This window comes from Dermacentor andersoni, chromosome 10 (genome assembly GCF_023375885.2).
Source record: "Dermacentor andersoni chromosome 10, qqDerAnde1_hic_scaffold, whole genome shotgun sequence".
NCBI lineage: Eukaryota > Metazoa > Arthropoda > Arachnida > Ixodida > Ixodidae > Dermacentor > Dermacentor andersoni.
This window is the reverse complement of record NC_092823.1, coordinates 46,570,448-46,589,426: the sequence shown is the minus strand read 5'-3', so window position 1 is coordinate 46,589,426 and position 18,979 is coordinate 46,570,448. Positions and strand designations below refer to the sequence as shown.

General features: G+C 45.1%; 1 protein-coding gene and 1 long non-coding RNA gene across 11 annotated transcripts in view; one reads left to right on the top strand and one right to left on the bottom strand.

The window, feature by feature from the left end:
• The window catches only part of LOC126543115 (uncharacterized), a 72,465-nt gene that overhangs the window by 11,040 nt on the left and 42,446 nt on the right, over nucleotides 1–18,979 (bottom strand). For 6 of the 9 annotated variants that reach the window (XM_072284829.1, XM_072284830.1, XM_072284828.1 and 3 more), the window contains 5 exons: nucleotides 17,440–17,595; nucleotides 16,374–16,493; nucleotides 14,706–14,858; nucleotides 13,747–13,848; nucleotides 1,497–1,649 (listed from right to left, as the gene is read on the bottom strand). In XM_072284829.1, coding sequence (XP_072140930.1) covers nucleotides 1,497–1,649; nucleotides 13,747–13,848; nucleotides 14,706–14,858; nucleotides 16,374–16,493; nucleotides 17,440–17,595 — 684 coding nt within the window. The remainder of the gene's footprint in view (nucleotides 1–1,496; nucleotides 1,650–13,746; nucleotides 13,849–14,705; nucleotides 14,859–16,373; nucleotides 16,494–17,439; nucleotides 17,596–18,979) is intronic. The other 3 variants (XM_072284831.1, XM_072284832.1, XM_072284834.1) reach the window with 3 other exon arrangements.
• LOC129380637 (uncharacterized) overlaps nucleotides 3,912–18,979 on the top strand; it is a 42,096-nt gene continuing 27,028 nt past the window's right edge. For both annotated transcript variants that reach the window (XR_008608815.2, XR_008608814.2), the window contains exons 1-2: nucleotides 3,912–4,201; nucleotides 8,315–8,414. This is a non-coding gene — a long non-coding RNA (uncharacterized lncRNA). The remainder of the gene's footprint in view (nucleotides 4,202–8,314; nucleotides 8,415–18,979) is intronic.

Below are 18,979 nucleotides of genomic sequence, written 5' to 3'. Positions count from 1 at the left end.
TGTTCGCTTAAGAGGAAGCTTTAGCTCGGGCCAAACTCCGACGCGGCCTATTCAAATACATGTAAAAACGCAAAAACGTTTTTCTGAGATAACCCCTGGACCGATTTTAATGAAATTTGTTGCATTTGAGAGAGAAAGTTAAATTCTAGTGACTGTTGGAAGCGGAATTTTGATTTAGGGCTTGAATTTCGTTAGAAGAATTTTCAAAAATTCAGACGTTTGAAAAAAATAGAAGCACGAAGTTTACAAGCTAATAGCTCTGCATCAAAAACAGATATCGCGATTCTGTAAACGGCATCCATTAGACCATTCAAAGCGGACAAATTTGATACGTCAGTTAACATCTTACGTGAATTCGTTACGTTGTTTACAAATGTTCTGCAAAAGTTGTAATTACATATTAATAAATTTTTTGAGATTCATGTATAAGATGTCAAATTTGTCCGCTTTAGATGTGCTATCAGGTACAATTCACAGAATTGCGATATCATTTTTTATTTGCTGAGTTACGGAGTTGTAAACTTGATAGTTTCGTTTTCTGAAAATTTGCGATTTTTGCCATTTTTTTATAAAAATTTGACGACCTAAATCGAAAATTCGAAACCAACAGTCACCAGATTTGAAGGTTTTCTTTTAAATGCAGCCAACCCCGTCAAATTTGGTGCAGTGGTTGCCGAGAAAAACGAATTCTCCTTTTACATGTATTTAGATAGGAGCACCCGAGCTAAAGCTTCCTCTTAAGCGACGGGATGTACGGAAGCCCGGACAAATTAAAACGGCAGCAGCTATCAGCATACAAATAAACTATTTTGGATGTTTCTCAATAAGCTCTACAACTTGCTCATAGGAGATCTTGCGTTCAAATTGAGTTTTTTAAACGTTGGTCAATTTTTCATTGATTATAATTATTTATTGCTTCAGGTTATAGGAAAAAGATGCTCTATTTTGAAGAGTACAGCGAACAATACTATGTTTCCTGCATTCTCCTTTTTCATGCATGGATTTTTCAAAGTTTGGCTCGACTTCGCTGAAACACCCAGTATATTGGCGTAGCTACAGCGCAATATAATGTCATCGTTTATGCTGCTAGACATACGGCACACAGTGCCATTACATAATCTCTGGCATTGTCATGCTGATTCCTATTACGTAATATGACTACCGTGGAATACATTATCATAGATTACATTCTAAGTAACATTACACGACGATCGTGCCAGCATATACTAAAAGGTAGTTTTTCAGTAGACAAACCATGAAAATACAATTTCTTGTGCTTGCGTACATCACTTTTGTGTTGGGTATATGACGTAAATTTAGCGCTGATCAGAATAAATACATTATGCCTTAGTTCAGTCAATTGGATTGGTAAATAGTAAATTCGAGAACAAATGGGCCCATGCTTTAAAACAGCATGCCGAACTTCAACATACCTTTCAGTAAGAATGACTCAGCTTTGTATTATTTGAACAAATCGCAGCAAAAATCATGCTCACCAGTTCTGCATATGCCATCGCAATCTATTTTCGCAAGAAATGGCGCCGCTGGGTTGCAACTTGGTCGACATTCTCTTGTTCGTCGATTGTAGTACCATCGTTCCGTGGTGCAGTTACCCGATTGCCAGCTATATGTATTTTTACATCGGTGATCTGAGACGAAATAATACAAGACCATATAAGGATGAAAGAAGAACACCTAATGGCCAAACATACAACTACAAAGACAGGCATCTATTTCATGATTCTCAAAATTTTGCGACAAAAATAATATGCACGCTCTTAATTAATACGGTCCTAGGATTTCATATACGTTAACATAGCACAAAGTGTAATTAGTTTGTCCTTATCTGACTTCCCCGCACTTGCATCATCATTCGCAACGGAGCATCGATATAGCTAGGTTAACCGGCCCTTTCGAAGCGTCAAAGCTGGCATCAAGACATTTTCTGCTGCTTTAAAGAGCAGTGGGGCAGGCATTGACTGTGTGGTTTACACGAGCGATGTGATTTCCCCGCGGTAGTTAATCATAGCGATAAACAAGATAAGGCAACATACCAGCCTGAGGGCGCAGTTCCTTCATTTGCATGCAGGCTTGAGAACATAACAGTGGTGTTGCGCAAGGGGTAATATCACATGCCTTTTTCCTGTATTTCGTAGACTCTCTTTAGGAAGCATAAGAATGATTGTGTAACGAGTACGATGGCAAAATCTGCAGAATTTTGTGTTTACTGGAATGTTTTACAAACGTGTCACTCAAAGTGACGCCCTAAAGTTAGCACTTGCGAAGTAGAATAAATATTCCGAAGTAGTTACGCAGTGAGCTGGAATAAAAAAAAAAATAGTATGACTTGCTCCACGCAATAGCTGACAACATCGATTCAGTCGTGTGCTCTTACAGTGCTACGGCGTGTTATTAGACCATACATGAAATACATTGCATAGGTGTTTTATTTCCCATATGCAGCATGAATGTATGAGTTACGGAGATTTACGTGCAAAAAGCACGATTTGATTATGAGGCAAGCCGTAGTTATTAGGTACGCCATTAGGAAATCTTAACATACCCCAGGTAGACGGCAGTCGGGTGTTTTCGCATTTCGCCCCCATCGAAATGCGGCCGCCGCCGTCGGAATTTCAGCCCGTGAACTCGTTCCTAGCAGCGCAACACATGTGGGGATGCGCGACTCTCACGCTTCACCTGATATGTTGTTTTCTCGCATAGCTCCCATCTCCTGAAATCCGGCTTCGTCGCGTGGCTTTACTGCGGTGGTCGGTATGCTTGCAGGGTAGTACGAGAGCTAGCGTGAGTGTTGATCTGCTAACGCCACCTAATGGCGAGGTTACTTGGGCTCAAAAAGGAGAAGGCTCTTCCTCTTTGGCTCGGGCTCGGCAAGCGGCGCGGATTTGCTGGGCGTGCGCCCATCCATGCTTCTGCCAGACCGTCTCCCAAGGCCTTCCCCGGAATGGAAGAACACGATGGTTCGAACGCGCCACCGTTCGTGTCACCGTACGCGTGAACGAGCAGGCGCTGGTTTCCAGCATGGTGCGAACATGTTCGCTCGTTATGCGGGCGTGGTGAGTCGGACTTTCGCGATTTGTCGCGCGCCCATCGGCATGTTTGGTGGATAACAACCGCGGCGGGTTCCCAGAATTTCAGTTGGTCCCTAAATAATTCGCACTTTATGAAAAGTTTTGTTCAAATGACTAAGCGCTACAACTTGCGGAGTGTTCTGTATTTCCGATCTAATATCTAAAAATGTGAGAAATGAAATTTCAGCAAACAAGTACGTGTGTATTCGACGAAACTGAGGATCGCGATTACCAAGGGCAGGTACGGTTGAGCAACCGAAGAAATATTGTTTGATTCTTCTTTCAGACGCATTGGTAACAACACAAATGTGAAACAATTATTCTAGCAAGCAGTGGTAGCTTCGCTGTATATTCACAAATACAAGGCCATAAGCGCGCATCGTTTTTACGGTCTACTTTCCCTCGAAGGGCGACGCAATTACAGCGGAAGCAAGCACGCGAGTCGTGCGCAGCTAGTGCAGCGTAAACAACACCACGGAGACTACCAGGCATCATGGTACACGCGACGCAACGGCAAATGCAATTTTGGCGAAGCTGCGTCGTTAAAGCTTCAGCGGTGTCGAGCGCGAACACCCATACACGTGTTCAAATATGTAACGACTGGCCCGAGTGATGAACAGTTTGTCTTACGCCGCCAACACCACGCCGAAAGTGCGGTCGTTTCAAGCACGCCCTGCCGCCCGCAATCGTTCATAGACGCCTACAGTGGGCCGCAACTACGAAAAGACGTGAGCCGCTGCGCGCGCATTCTCGCCTCCGTTCCCACTGGCCCGCGTGCAGCGTTGGCTCGCCGGTGCTTCCTTCAGAAAGGGAGACGGTTAAGCTTCGTGCGCGCATGCGCACCTTCTCCTCCTCGGTACGGAAGACGCCGGCGCCAAAAAGTTTCGCGTAAAAGCTAACTTTGCGACTTATTTTTCTTGCCTCACCCAGCAACGAGCCAACGGCACATGAGACGCATCCGTCATGCGCGAGACGCGCCACTGAAGCGAGCGAGGCCAGCTGTGCATGTGAATTTTGCCGGTTCTGCGACCCGTCACTTTTGGATGTGGCCTGTTTGTTAGGCGCCCGCCGTATTCTTGCGTTCCGTCTGCATTTCGACGAACTACAGCAAGGTGAGACATTTTGTTTGACAGTCTACGACGCATTTCAGGCTACTTAGGGTTTCATGACACGGAACGGAGTTTGTGAGAAAGTTAGCGAAAATCTGCTAGGTCATCCCGGCATAGTTAATGATTCGCACTGGGAGATCTTTGCGATGCTTTCTACCAGCTCCAACATTAACTTATTTCCGTAGTTTTTTGACGCACTCGCCGCACCCGGCTTTCTGACGCAGTTAGCGAAAAGCAGCACGGCCGTATAACGCAGTCAGCTTCGCGTATACTGAATTTTGCGGGGCAGGTTCTAGCGCTTTCTCTGACTGTCAACATTATTGTAATTTCGTTGCATTTTGGGATACTTTTGAGGCACTCTCGCCGCGTCTGGCGTTGTGATGGAGCGGAAAGCAGCGCGGCCGTGGTTACAGATTGTGCACTGAATGTTAGTCAAGTCTGTGACGCTTTCTGTGGCCCCGCAAACATACACCTTCTTTCGGTATTCGCGCTTATCGAAAACGCTACGAGCGATTGAGTAGAGTAATGACACGAGATTTTCTTGCTTTCGTCTGCAGAAGGAGCAAAAGATAATGCCGAGGAACTCAAAAACCAAGACCTCGAAAATTCTGTCTTTTAAACGAATGAAAGCAGGCTTTGCATCCGCTCATTTGCCTTGAGTGCGAGTAGAAGGCATTCCGCGAGCGTCTAGCATGGTCTGGCTGAGAGCCTATGTTGTGGCCACCTGTGTGTATGTAGGGTGCCATAGTGTTTGCTGAGGCCAAGTTGTTTTGGAAAAGCGCAGTCGCCCTTGTATTTGTGCTCTTAACGTGCAGGGAATATTGCACCGGAACGGGGGGATTCCTGGGAATCAGAAGTTCTCTTCACTGTGTACGGTGTTGTTTGGGATGAGGCAGGTATTTTCTACGCCAGGTATGTAAATGCGAATTGCTTTTCTTTTTAATGCTGCCCATCCACAACTTTCTCACATTTCTCCTCTATACGCAGTATCATCCTGTAAGTTCTATATACCAAAATGACACATGCTTGTAATTTGCTTCTTTTTCACCTGATTTCGTCCACTGGAGCTTCGTACGGGAACTACTGCGGCTTACCTGGTGCCACAACGTTGCACAAAAAACCCTGAGCGAGCTTTTATATAGAGCGAAATATACATTTCCTCATTTCAGAAGGTGGCTTGCGTCCGCTTTATGAAATTTCACGTGGCATAGATTCGTTAGAAACTTGTTAAGATCGCTATTATGTTAACCAAATAATAGAACGATTCCGCACTGAGACCACGCACGGCTGAGCAGCAGAAGCCAAAGAAAGTCTCAGTTTCGCCCGAAAGGCGAAGTACCGATTGCGATAGCGAATTAGTACATAGTTATACGAAGTAAGGATAGCAGTTCTTTCAGCCGTATAAACTTGTAAAGATTCGCTTATAAACTAACTTAACGATGATAGAATGAGTAAGCGAGACAGAACGACGGCGTAGAAAGAAACATACTCAGAGACAACGCTGTCTTTGTGTGCATCTTTCTACGTGCTCGTTCAATCGCGCTTACACGTTCAATCATAGATTCAAACCAACTAGCGCTCCATCGTCTTTTAACAAAATTAACAAACACGATGTAACGCGCGCACAGACAAACATCAATGCATCTTGCTAGATGAGCGCGTTAGCTCACTGTCAAAATGCAGGAGTGAGGAATCGCGGCAGCAGCGGTCGCATTAATATTCGTGTATCTCTCGCTTCAGCGCAGACAAAACTTCAGAAGCGCAGCGCGTACTAAGCTACTGTGACTACGCGCACTCTGCAATCGTCGCAGATCGCTTTGAAGATGAGGCCCGTGCGGGTGAGCACCTTGGCCACGTTGTAGATCGCTTTCGAGATACGGAACCCGCAGCCGCCGGAGTAGACCCTCGCTCTCACACCCCCCGCCCTCCCCCCGGTGTCTCACGCGAGACAGGAGAGGCCGCGCTTGCGGCCCGTCCTCCTCACTCGCGCACTTGAGATTGCGCTGTGTTGGTCGGCTCACCCTCGCATGCCTTCGCTCGCAAATACCCTTAGACTTTATCTCGCCCTTAGACTTTATTGACTCTTATTGCGGAGCCGCTTGTTCTAGAGAAAGGAGATGGCGCTCTCGGTGGCACCCGGCATGTAGCCACTGCGACAGCGCACGAATACAAAACCACTACAGCTTTAACCTTGATTCTGTGCGACCAATTGTCAGAAATGCAACTCAGTTTTCGCTGACGCACTGTGCTCTAATCATGATGGATTGAATAATGTGGCTTGAAGACGGGTGCAGCAATTGGATACAAAATTTGTGACATATTAACAAATAAACAGAATCTGTGTGACCAAGTTCGCGGACCGCTGCTGCAACTGTCCATACGTGCTACCGGCACATCGAGATGTACGGCTTTCCTCGAGGATATAGAAATTTGCTCATCCGCCAGCGTTGTATCGCTAACCTTAAAAAAATGATTCAGCCCCGGAACGTCGGCAAGAGTGAGTACCGCTCGTTAAATAATGGCAAAGGAAGTAGCGCCGCTTCTTGTTGGAGTAAGGTTTCCGTATAGTATCCACACCCATATACGCCAACTGGCACGCAAACTTACGTCCACTCTATCGCCAACCTGGAAGAGGGCGAATGGGCGCACATTTAATTATGCGCAACATATAAGCACGATAAAAGACTGACTACACCAAAAGGTCATGAATGCTAATGAATGCTAGCGCATGAATGGCCGATGCTAAATCTTTAGTGGCGGTCCACGAGAGTAAGCTAGTTGCTAGTGATAGTACATTTTTGATACAAGGTATTACAATGTACAAAACAGCTCCGATTCAAGCCTTGCGCACAGCAAAAATAAATATGTCAGAAGGAAGCACACCCGCACTTGATTAGGCAGAAATGATCAAATAGTGACCGCACCAAGCAAATTTACTGAGTCAGAAATGTGACAAGCCACTGTTTGAATATATTTAGCAAATAAAGACCGAAGAACAAAACACACTAATCCTGATTCAATTCATGAGCGGTAAGTTTAGATAGCTTGAAATACACATTTGGCCACGCTTTTTGAACAAGCACGATATACTCTGCTGGCGGCGTTTGAACATAGCTTAATCAGCTCTAAAAGCGCTTTTGCATGTTCTCTGAAACTGTGGCCGAAGCTTCGTTCCGTCCACCCAGTCACCGCCTACGATATCTCCCGAAAGGGAAGTTTGGTAAGCCTCAGCGGCGTCATGCAAGCCCATTGTGAACACGGAGGCAGTTTAGGCAAGCAGTGGACGCGTCACCACGTGATGAAACATAGCAAGGCCCACGGGATCGGCACGAAAAGGGTCAATACGGATCCTCACGGCGACGGCGACGCTAATGGCAGAAATGCGCCTTGACTGTACATATAATTGCTTTCGTAATCAAAAATACCGCGCCGATCAGCGCTGCCCGCGTATCGAGTGCCAGCTAGCGTTCAAAACGCTCGTGCCCAAAAGCGAAACCGGAAGTGTGCTTCAGGTGTTAACCCTATGCGCCTGGCGTCCTACAGTCGATTCGCAGGAGGTGGAGAAACATTTATTAAAAAAAAGAAAGGACAAGCAGGTGTCTTCCTGTTTGTGCGGTAGGCGCCCTCAGTCCAGGGCTCCTGCGGCTCTTGCTGTCTGCCGGGCCCGCCACGCCATTTGCCGCTGGTTACGAGGGTCCGAACTAGTCAGCACGGCCTCCCACTGCTGGGGTGTGGGGTTGAGTATTTGAGGGGCTGCCTTCACGTTGGGGCACGCCCATGTGGTGTGATACAGGGAGGCGTAATCATTACAAAGGGGACATTTGTATGAATATAGTGTAGGGTGTATTGCGTGTAGTCTGCTTAAATGGGGGTAAGTATTGGTTTGTAGTTGTCGCCATGTTACGGCGTCTTCACGTGAGAGGGTCTTGTGTGGAGGTGGGTACAGTCTATTCTGACTTTGGGCTCTATGGGAGTGTCCGCTCTTATTGAATGTCTTTCTTTATGCTTGAATCTTCAGCACAAGCTAAAGCATTCGTGTCGCTAGCAGTCACGAAGCTTTTATAGCTGACTTGTCCATCAAAATGTAATTGCACGCCTTAATTCATCGATGCGTAGATCGCCTCACTCTTCTGTCTGGGCCCCTTCCTGCTGGTCAAGATCCAGGCCTCTAGGTCCACGATATTTCCATGGTCCTGGGTGCACAGTTGTAACGAAGGTAAGCAGATTACAATATCGGGTGACCATCCGTGTAGCCGCAGAGCTGTGACGGTTGTCGGGGAATATCTTCGAAATATCGCCAAAAATATGCCGAAAGCCTCCTCGCCAATAGAAGCCGGCTGAGATAAACTGAAATACATTTCCAAAGAACTATCATCTTTACTACTCCTACAGCTGCCACCGCTGTCGGCGAAGATTTTAATGGAATTGTTCAAAGCTAAAACAACTATAATAAACAAATTAATTGACGCAACAAAAATGAATCTAAAGAAACATAAGACATCAAGACAACAATTCATTTATGGAACTAAACCTTAGTAAACTTTCTATGCCTGTTTTCCTAAACATTAGACAGAACGCGACAAACTATACCCACAATGCATTTACAATGACTGCAATCTTTACTAAGCTTATACGTGTCCAGGTTGGCGGCCGTGTTGGGCACGAAAGTACACGGTATTGCGAGTAGCAAACTACCAAAATATTCATATTGCAACAAATTTGCTTCATCAAGAGTACAATCCCTTTGCAGAACCGAGCATTTCCAATCTTTCTAAGCCTACATTCTTAACGTATAAGTGGGCACGAAGCGGCAATGTATCAGCATCTCGCAGATGTGCCTGATGGTTATTGTGTGACATGCGGACATGGGGATAATTTTTGGCAAAACACGGTGTGAAATACTTTCGCGTTCGAACAAAGTAAGTATGCACAAATTTTATAGGTGGTATCACTAGGCAAGTGTTTATATCCCGGCAAGTCTGACTGAATTACCTGAAAGACCCAGTGGTAGGCAGTGTGAAAATATGTATTCCATTCGGTTAGAAATAGTGTCTTTTCAGGAAGTGGCCAGCATTGTGAATTGAATGCTCAGATATTCTTGCCCAGGTGCTATAGAAAGGCTAATGTGCGAACATACCTTGCACGGAATTTGTCTCCTGGCAGTTTGAACTGAAGTTGTCCGCTTTACGCAAACGGAATAATCGCGGATTTCTAGTCATTGCGGTGGATTTACATCGGTTTATTCTGGCTGTCGTCAACTGTGAGAATGACGGTGAGGCTAGCTCATGATCGTAAGCGCCAAACTTCGAAGCACAAAACAACAGCGTCAGTCGAGACTGTCGCTTTTTATTAGGTTAATCAAGAATCATTATATGCATGTAACGCGCTCCGCATACACGTAGATGTTGGGGCTTGCCAGCCAAGGCTTGGCTTGGCTTGCCACATTGACCTACAGTACGACTGCTGGATTGGCGAGACTGTGCACTTGGCTCGAAGAGTAGTGCACTTTCGCTAGGTTTGTTTACTCGGAGCCACTAGCAATCCAAGAACAAACCTTGCTCGTTCTGCTCCAGGAGACGCCCGAGTTTTCACGCCCTCGTGCAATAACAGTTCACAATATTGAGACACGAGGTACCATCGCTCGAATTTCGGCTGTGTTTTTCATTGCGTACCTGGCACATAGTGTAGGTGCAAATAATATGTTGAAATAATCAAGCACGTTTAAAGTTTTCATATCCCAAACCAGTGAGACTCTCTACATTACTGGCTTGGAAGATTTAGTTGATAATTTTACTTAAAAAAATAACATGGGGTCACCTAATCAATTCTGGTGATGTGCGAATGCCAGAGCCTTACTGGTCGCCTAATGTGTCGCTTAGATTGCTGAGTTTAGTGCTGCTGCGGTATGTTTTAGGAGTGTAACGCTGCTGCTGATGAGGTCGCAAGATGACAAACCGACAAGCTGCTCGCTCTGCCTTTCGCGTTGTCGGTGAGATTGGTGGTTTCACGTTGTTTCGCTGCAGCGGCTCGCACGATGGTCTCGTACTTCTTGGGCAGTCAACTGGAGCCTCCTGTCACGCTTTGCTGACTGACATGATATCCACGCGACCGATTCAACTTACGACGACAAAGACCCTGGCGCCGATAGTGCCGCCACTCCTATCATGCAACACCTGGTAAATTGCCCGCCAGACAGAGCGCAACCACGTGCCCAGGCTCAAACATACTCGTCACTGTCACGTGTGGCAACGGTGGCGCAATGCAACGGTGACGCAGTGCTTAGCACGCTCGACTACGAAGTGGTAGTAGTAGTGGTTGGGCACAAGATTGCATCCAGACCGTGGTCAGTTTTCTTTTAGTTAAATGTGGGGGTGTGCCATTTTTCTGCCACGGCCTTTTGACGACGGCGGGGTCACAGAGGGAGACAAGTAGTGGTCACGCATTTAAACGCTTCAAGAACGAGGATTAGCTTCTGAAATGTTCAACAACGGCGGTCCACAAGCTGTCGATGTGGAGCTTGCTTATTCTTATAGTGATTGTGGACATTAATTTGCACTGGTGAGATGCCAAAGCCTCCCTCACCTGTTAAAATTGCTACAATGTGCTTTGCGGTCTTATACCGTTATCACGCCGGCACTTTCGTTAGCCATAGAGCATTTCATGATCGCTCGAGTTTCTCATCGCGACTCGCTACCGTTTGCGAACTTGTACAAAGGTCCTGTTGTAATCGCAAACTTCAATCCCGATCGAGCTCGATCGTGACCGTAAGTACCGGCGTAACACTACTATAAATCTACATCCGGAAGACCTGGCGTCGCTGCACTCCTATTGAAACAGTAAATGTTACCAATTGCCGTGCTTATAAGGGGGGAGACGAATTCAAGGCTGAAACTGTTTTAATGGTATCGCGCCTTATAATACAAATAAATACATTTGTATCCTGGCACACCCAAAATTTTGTTATTTACATTTTTTATGTACATCGTATAATGTCTGTTCGAATGAAATAAAGCCAACTCACTTCCCTTCTCTTGCACTTGCCCGTTTTGTCGCTGGGTATCAGCTCTGCAAGTATGTATAATATCTATAGCTTATACAAGGACAGGTCCCTCTTGTTCAGGCGAACCCATAGTCAAATATACCACTTCCGTGCATAGCTCCAAACGCGTCAACGTACCTCTGCGATGTAAAAAGTATGAGTAGCCTCATTTTTATTCCTGTATAATGGCTGAATTATTCGCCACTTTGGAGTTATTTTCTAAACTGGTCAGTCTGTTTAAGCAGCGTCGGTGAACATTTTGAAAGGGTTGTGTTCTTAAACGAGCCTGACAATACATAAATTTCAACGTGTGCCATTATGTCGCATGCTTTATCATGATTCCATTGAATATGGAGTTCTCCTTTTTTCCAAAAATATGAAGTCTGATCAGCGGATCCATGTTTTCCTTTGCCGTGCCTGCAACTTCGTGTCTTCTAAATTATCCAATAATTGCCTTTAAATCAATGACAGGATATTGTTAATTTCTTTTTTGTTTCAGCTGAAATGTGTCATATCCGTTGTTAACAATCTTAAAACACAGCCACAGAAAGCCATTCCGTTCATTGAGAGGTGCGACTTGCGTCACACAGGGTGCCCAATTTACATATGCATCGCAAATGCTTTAGAGGTTAGATGCAGAGTTTCAGTGCAATATTTCGCAAACTCTGTCCGACAAACCAATGTCACGATCAAAAGAAATGGATCCCTGTCATCCAATTCCTATGGGTTATAAGTAATCTCTTCAACATAGGTTCAACATAGGTTCTGTAAGCTAGGTACATAGGTTCAACATAGGTTCTATAAGCTAGGACCCCATAAGCGCCAGCCCGCGTTTGAGCACTATTTGCTGTTTTCTAACACCACGAACAGTTGAAAACGGCATACGATTTAGAAGAGCCCCTTTGCGTGTATCCCACGCTTTCTTCATGAAGATGAAAGTTGGAGGTGGCATTCTTTCGGTCAGCTATGCTGCAAATTACGTACAAGGTAGAAAAGATGAAGTGGCTAAGAGAAAAAGTGCTGTAAACGGGAGTTTCACAACGGGGAAGGACATACATGTCCTACAGCCAAGACTAATAATTGTAGTAAACAACTGGCAGCCTTCTGACGTAGTGGGACAGTGGTTGCACAGCCTGCGTAAGGCGAAGAAGCTGTGCGATCAAAAAAGAAATGACACTTCCGCTCGATGACGAAACATTCAAAGTTCTATCAAGGTGCGCATTACGCTGCAGCTCCTTACCCGGTCTTCTACCAACACTTGCAGGCGACACGGTGAGACAGAGAATGCGCAACAGAGTTTGCTGCGCAGCAAGAGGTGCAAACCACAGCGGTGCCATGATGAACTCTGGGGCCGACGTTACCGGCCTCGCACATTGGGGGTCCGTCAGATGAGACGGGCACCAAACCATCGTTGTTTGCGGCAGCCAGTAACAGTATTTACTATAATTATGTAGAAGTGCCCGTGTGGTACAATTCGGCGTCGTATGGGCACAGCGCCTCATGAGAGACGCTGGACAAGTGGGCGCGCAGCACTTTTATCAGCAATGGAAGCGCACATGCTGCCCGGAACCGGACAGGTCAAAATTTAATGGAGCACGCGAGTGCGTCCACTTGTTTTTGTTTGTTCATTGCAGTCAGACGCTCCGCGCGTATCTGCACGCCATCTAACGATCTCATGCACAGAGTGCACGATGATGGCGTCAACGGCACGAAGGCACCTCGGTATTCCTTAAACAGCAATTACCGCAAAACTGAGCGTGCGACGAGGCACGTATGCAGGTTGATACCGAGTATTCGTAGAAACTACCAAACATTTCCAGGTTTGAGGAGAGCCAAGACAGGAATAAATTTGATGTATTCTCTTCACAGAACGATAATAACCGTGGAAATCTCCAAACAATATTTAAATGGCAGTAAATTAATTTGATCGATTGCTGAAAAGTATGTTGCGTGATTTAGCACCGCTTTGAAGGAGAATGGCAGTGACGTTAATGCACGAACATGTCGCACTGTCCAATCACTTCTTCTGATGTTCGCATTCTAGGCTACCCCGTAGGCAATGTACTGCATAAAAAAGCACGAGGTTAAAATTGTGTGCGGTTTGGCACATTACCAGATTATTTCGCAGATGGAGTAAAAGAAATAGATTTTGATACTATGGCCCTGATTTTGCTCTCGTGATCCTAATATTCGCCTGGGTGCTGTCGCCAAAACATAATTGCTCGCCTTACACTAGTACGTTCATTCGCCTGTTAATGCTTTTCTGAAACCCGAGCACTTGCTTCGCCATTCACCTACCTGCAAAATGCTTCGCATAGAATCGGTTTCGACAGTGCATCTTCGGTGGTAAATTTGCCCTGTATAACAGTGTTGACTGCATGTATGTCAATGCAACACTCCTAATAATAAGCATCCTAATGAAAGTGGTTTCTAATGTACCTGCTTTTTGTACACTCGGTTGGAAATATTAACCATCATATTGCGCATGAGCTGAAGAGAGGTTACTCACCATATGCATCTTTCAGCGATAATTTTTTGTCACTCTGGCGATGTTGCTGTGTCACTGTGGTCGTCTGGCCGGAGGCTTCGGAACCCGTCGATTCATTTTGCCCTGTAAGAATATCACCTGTATACTTTTTTGAAACATATACTTTCGTGGATGCTTACAACCAGCGAACACAAAGTTCAAGTACTCACAGACCTTGTCCACCGCCAAGGTTTGTGAGTGCTGGCGCTGGCTAACAATCCAAGGGTTCTACTAGGAAACTTAAATACCTGAGGAAGTGGATCGGGAAACGGCACTGCGGTAGCTCAATTGGTAGAGCATCGCACGCGAAGTGCGAAGGTTGTGGGATCGTTCCCCACCTGCGGCCAGTTGCTTTTTCATCCACTTTCATTTCCAATAACTTATCGTTTCTCTATTTCATTTATTAGGCGCAATTAATTTCCCCTATGTTGTCCTTGGTGTCAGTGTTTGTTGGCTTCTTGTGATATTTCTTGTGGCTTTGTCTCTTATTCCGCCAATTTACTTTTCAGCTATGCAACGTATGAGCGCCAGACAAAAAAGACCACTATGCATTTTCACTTGCAGAATGTGTACCATCACTGGAAGAACAACTTCCGTATTGAGATACGACATGCTTGTGCGCAAGCCATGCTAATTTTATGGATCCCATGTACATTTATTCTACTAAGTAATGTCAAGAATATACGCTAGAGTCCATTTGTATAAGTGTAATAGAGATATTGCCAATTTTTGGAAGTAGCATTTTACCTATGAATGTACTTCTTTCGTCATGCGTTCGGTTGCAATCTTTTTCTATTCGTGGAGTGCACAAGGAGCACATTTGGCTTCAGCGATCTCTCTGTTAGGTCTGATAATGCATTTGTAAGAAGCTGGGGCAGATTGAATTTACAGCCACAATATGTATTTCTTGGGGGGGGGGGGGGGGAGGTATAACCGTTTACCTTGGCCTGGTTGTGGCGATTCGTATCCTGGGCCACTGGGTTTAATAAGCTGAGACGAGCCAGGTTTCTGGATTCCAGGGGCGTTAGAATTGTTTGCTAAGCCAGATCCCCGGACACCGCTCCCAGCATGGTTAACGGATCCTTGTGTGCTACCTGTTTTGAGCGTTTTGAGTAAATATGTCATGTTTGGGGAGGAAACCTGCAGGCTGCGCAAGATTCAAGGAAGACAAGTGAAAACAAAGCAGATAGCACTAAGCGTGACGAGTAAGCCTGCAAGCTAAAAAAAGTAATAGACAGATCACATGAAAGCGTAAACTGATTAATGACAGAAAAAAAAGGTGCAGCAGATCGAACGAGTTGGAATCTAATACAGTGAAACTTTGTGTCGGCACATAGAGAGTTGAAACACCAGCACGCGCACGCGCACACACACACACAAGGGCAAACACAAAAAAAAAAATTTACCCGCACCTTTTGTTAAGCGGAGTTGCTGACTACTAGCGAGCAAGACGGACGCCTTGAACGCATAATGGTTTCACGGGTAGCATGCGCATACGTCCGTAGCGCCATTTGAGTCCATTGTCTCCCCCAGAAAGTTGCTTACTTCCTCATTACCATGAAGCCACGAATGTGCGAAGACGAGCATTCTGGTTTTTTGTTCCCCGCACGGCCGGCGCCGCCGCGGATGCGCGAACGCAAGAACCATCTGGTGGGGGTGTCAGCGACCCAGCGGTGCGTGAGGTGCGCGTGCTCTGTGGCTGGTTGGCCTACTCCGCGAGAGAGCAGTCAGGCCGTTGCCACGGTCGTGAAACCCGGCGAGGTTTGCAAAGGAAAGCTTCGCTTTTAGGACCCTTACTGCTACACATGAACAACTATAATGGGTTGTTCGAACGCAGCATCAAGCGTTTTAGAAATGTGGAGATACATACCGTATATAATATGGTGTATTATTTTGTGGTGTAAACGTTATAGACAGGGATAAGGTGCCTCAGAAAGGCTAACCTAGGCTATTCAGATACGACATGCTTGTGCGCAACGCTATGATAGTCTAGTACCATGCTAATATCTGAATCAATTTGCACTCACATAGCATAAACAGTAACAAGTGTTTCAGCACTCCTTACATATTTACGGAAAAATTGGCTCCTTCAAAGATGCCAACAGCACGTTGAATCTTCTGTATTTTTTTCTTTAAGGAATACCTGTACACAGGAAGCGCTTTAAATCAACTTGGCTTCAGCGTTGTTTTTGTTATTACTGCAGCAGAAAATATTTTTTTAATTTTCTATGAAGCTTTCGTTTGTTCTGAAAGCTTCTTTTTGATTCAAATACTTTGCGGCAGGACGCCACAGCAAGTATCGCTCTCGGAAGGTGTATATCTTAGATGCTTTAAGCTCTATCGTATTTCGCCAAATTTCGCACAGCCTTAGAAGTACTCAGTTTCTTCATGTGCTACCTTAGGAGCTTTTGCGGGTCAGTTTAATAATGTGGTACTGATCTCATGCTGATTTTAAATACATTTGTAGATGTTTCTCTGGCAAGATTGTACTTCTGATGTCACCTCTGCACCTAATTTCACCGCATCAAGTCAACTCGATGAGAGCCAAAAACATAATCCATTCACATGGGAACCAAGCCTATAAGGTGTTGGAATTATCCGCTGCTCACCTATTGTTGGCTGCCCAGCCAAGACACCTGCACCAGTTACACCAAGTTGTTGCGTTAACAGGCCTGCTGTGTTACCATCCGCATGCGCGCTACTCAATGAAGAGCTTGCAGAAAGTTGTGCTGCAAAAACATACATCTAATTTCTCGAAAAAGACACCAACGTATTTGAATTTAAGTAAGTAAAAGCATTCTGTTTTCGTAATCAAAACTTTTAGTTATGAGTGACGTCTTCTGTGTTGGGTCTGTTTGTATAGGGACTATTTTTACCAGAAATATTGGTGACAGTCCTGACTGTTGAACATATCGTCGATCGGCCTCTTCGATAATGGAAATCTGCTCTAGCAAGCACAGCAAATATAAAAGATCACAATCTTCGGACTTTTTTCGTTACGTTCCTCAATCTTGACACAGCCTAGTTACAAGAGAACTAATGTAGTTTCGCCATCTTGTAATCGCTACGTCCATTTTCGTAAAGCGACAATCGTTCGTTCCCACCCTGTTTATTTAAGAGGTTTGGCGTTGTACCGGAATTGTCAAACTACGAGCAATCGTGGGAAGGTCTCGCGAATAAAGTTTTTACCGCCTGCTGTACTGTATCGTTCACCCAAAGCATACCACCCCCTCATAATATTGTCGTCGATACCACGAGACGAACCTTGGGCATCCTGCTCGGTAGCAGGGCGCTTTTGCCTCTTTTTCCTCGTAGCGGGAAAGTTTTGCCGCAGACAGTAATGCAATACAGCTCGAAACTATAAGGGTAAGGTCTTTAGCCGAACAGTAGAATTGGTATGTAAAATCTACATTCTGAAGACGTGTGCGTTATATAGTTACATTTGAAGATACACTTGGAACGCCATTGCTGATAACTTTTTTCCATACTTCTTATGCCTGATATGAGATCACAGGGATGCTTCATCCCACTTTTATGCGCAAATGTTGTGCTACCGATAAGGGGGCGCTTTTGTTTCTGCAATATATGCCATGTTATCTGGCTGCTGTGTGTTGACAACAGAGGTGTTACAATTCGAAATGCAAATGTAAAAAACAATTTCGCATTCCGACTTGCCTGTTCCAAGTGGCTGTTCTACCAGGCTTGTACCCACTGATGTAGCTGAAAGGGAGGGAGCCGGCAGATCACCCGCACTTGATCCGGAATTGGGTACGGGCGCTGAGGCTAGAGGACTGCTTGCAGTGACATTTGCGATTTGCTGTTGGACTGAGCCTGCGTTGAAAATGTTCTTTCGTAACAGATAAGATTCACCAATGTACATGAATAGGTAGCTTTGCAAGACGTGAATGACCTCATATTTGATAATAAGAAAATTGATTCTGCCCTTGTTGTCTGTAGCAGCCGTTTGTTATTATCCTGTTGCCTTCAGTAACATATGGAACGTAACAATTCTCTGACGTAAGTTCTTGCGACCACTTAATTCTAGCGCAATAACAGTTTTGTGACAACGGGCTTTATTAAACATATTGTCAACGAGACAGCAATAATGTAGAGAAAGTATGCAAGTGCCCTTTATAAAATAATTTACATGCTCGTAGTGTTCACGAAAAATTACTTCATGATTTGGACCTGATTCGGCAACAGAAGGAGCAGTTCACGTTTGAGCAAACTGATCGACCAATAACCTTCATTTTTGACGAGAGTCCGTTGCCAATATATCTACGGCGTATGTAGGGATTCCTCCTGTATTTAGTTTTTGCTTGTTTATTTCAACTTTGGGAATTGACACTAACAATTTCCATTGTTATGAAGCATCCCGCAAACTTCGGAAAACGGCTCATAGATTCACGTTTTAGTTGTGCCTGTCATACTTCAGTGCGCTCCTTCCGACGGAGCCAAAGTTGTACGCCAGCATTTCTTTATGTCGACAGCCAGGGCACACTGGAGTGACTACTGTAGCATTTTGCATTTTCGGTAGATTAGGAAAGCTCGCCACTGTCCGGGTGCTGCAATTTCGCGATGTTCCGAGAGACTCCTTCATGAACACAAGACCTCGTTACATTCCAACCTCACTCCAACCCCATCTGTTATCCTTTTTGACAAGGACGTATATACCTAAGTATGGACAGCTGGGCTAGTTGGTTGTGCTTAGCATTGTGAAACATCGTTCCGCCGCACAATTGAACATGGACGAGAAGAGAAAGACAACACGAACGCCGGAATGAATAAAATTCCATTAAATCGATGGAACTCGTGGAATTCATGAAATTTCATGACTAAAATTCACCGGCGTTCTTGTTGTCTTTCTCTTCTCGTCCGGGTTCAATTGTGCGCTGGAACGATATTTTATAATGCTGACAAGGAACTAGGTTTCTTATGAGGTAATCATTTGCGTATGCGTGGTGCCTGTGTGCGAACGTGTGAAATATGTCTCTGAAAAATATCAACTTTTGTTGTTAGTTTGCACTCTGTCGTCTTGTCCTACTTGTAGTCGTTCCGTCTGAAACCTGAAGTGTATGAAACCCGGAGTGTATCACCCGTTCACATGGTCGAATATTGAGTGCTTGTTTCAAAAAGTCAGAGACTTCTAAAATTCTAGGTAATAATGTTTGTCTATCATTCACCGAAAGGTTGCGTGAAATTTCAAACGTTATAA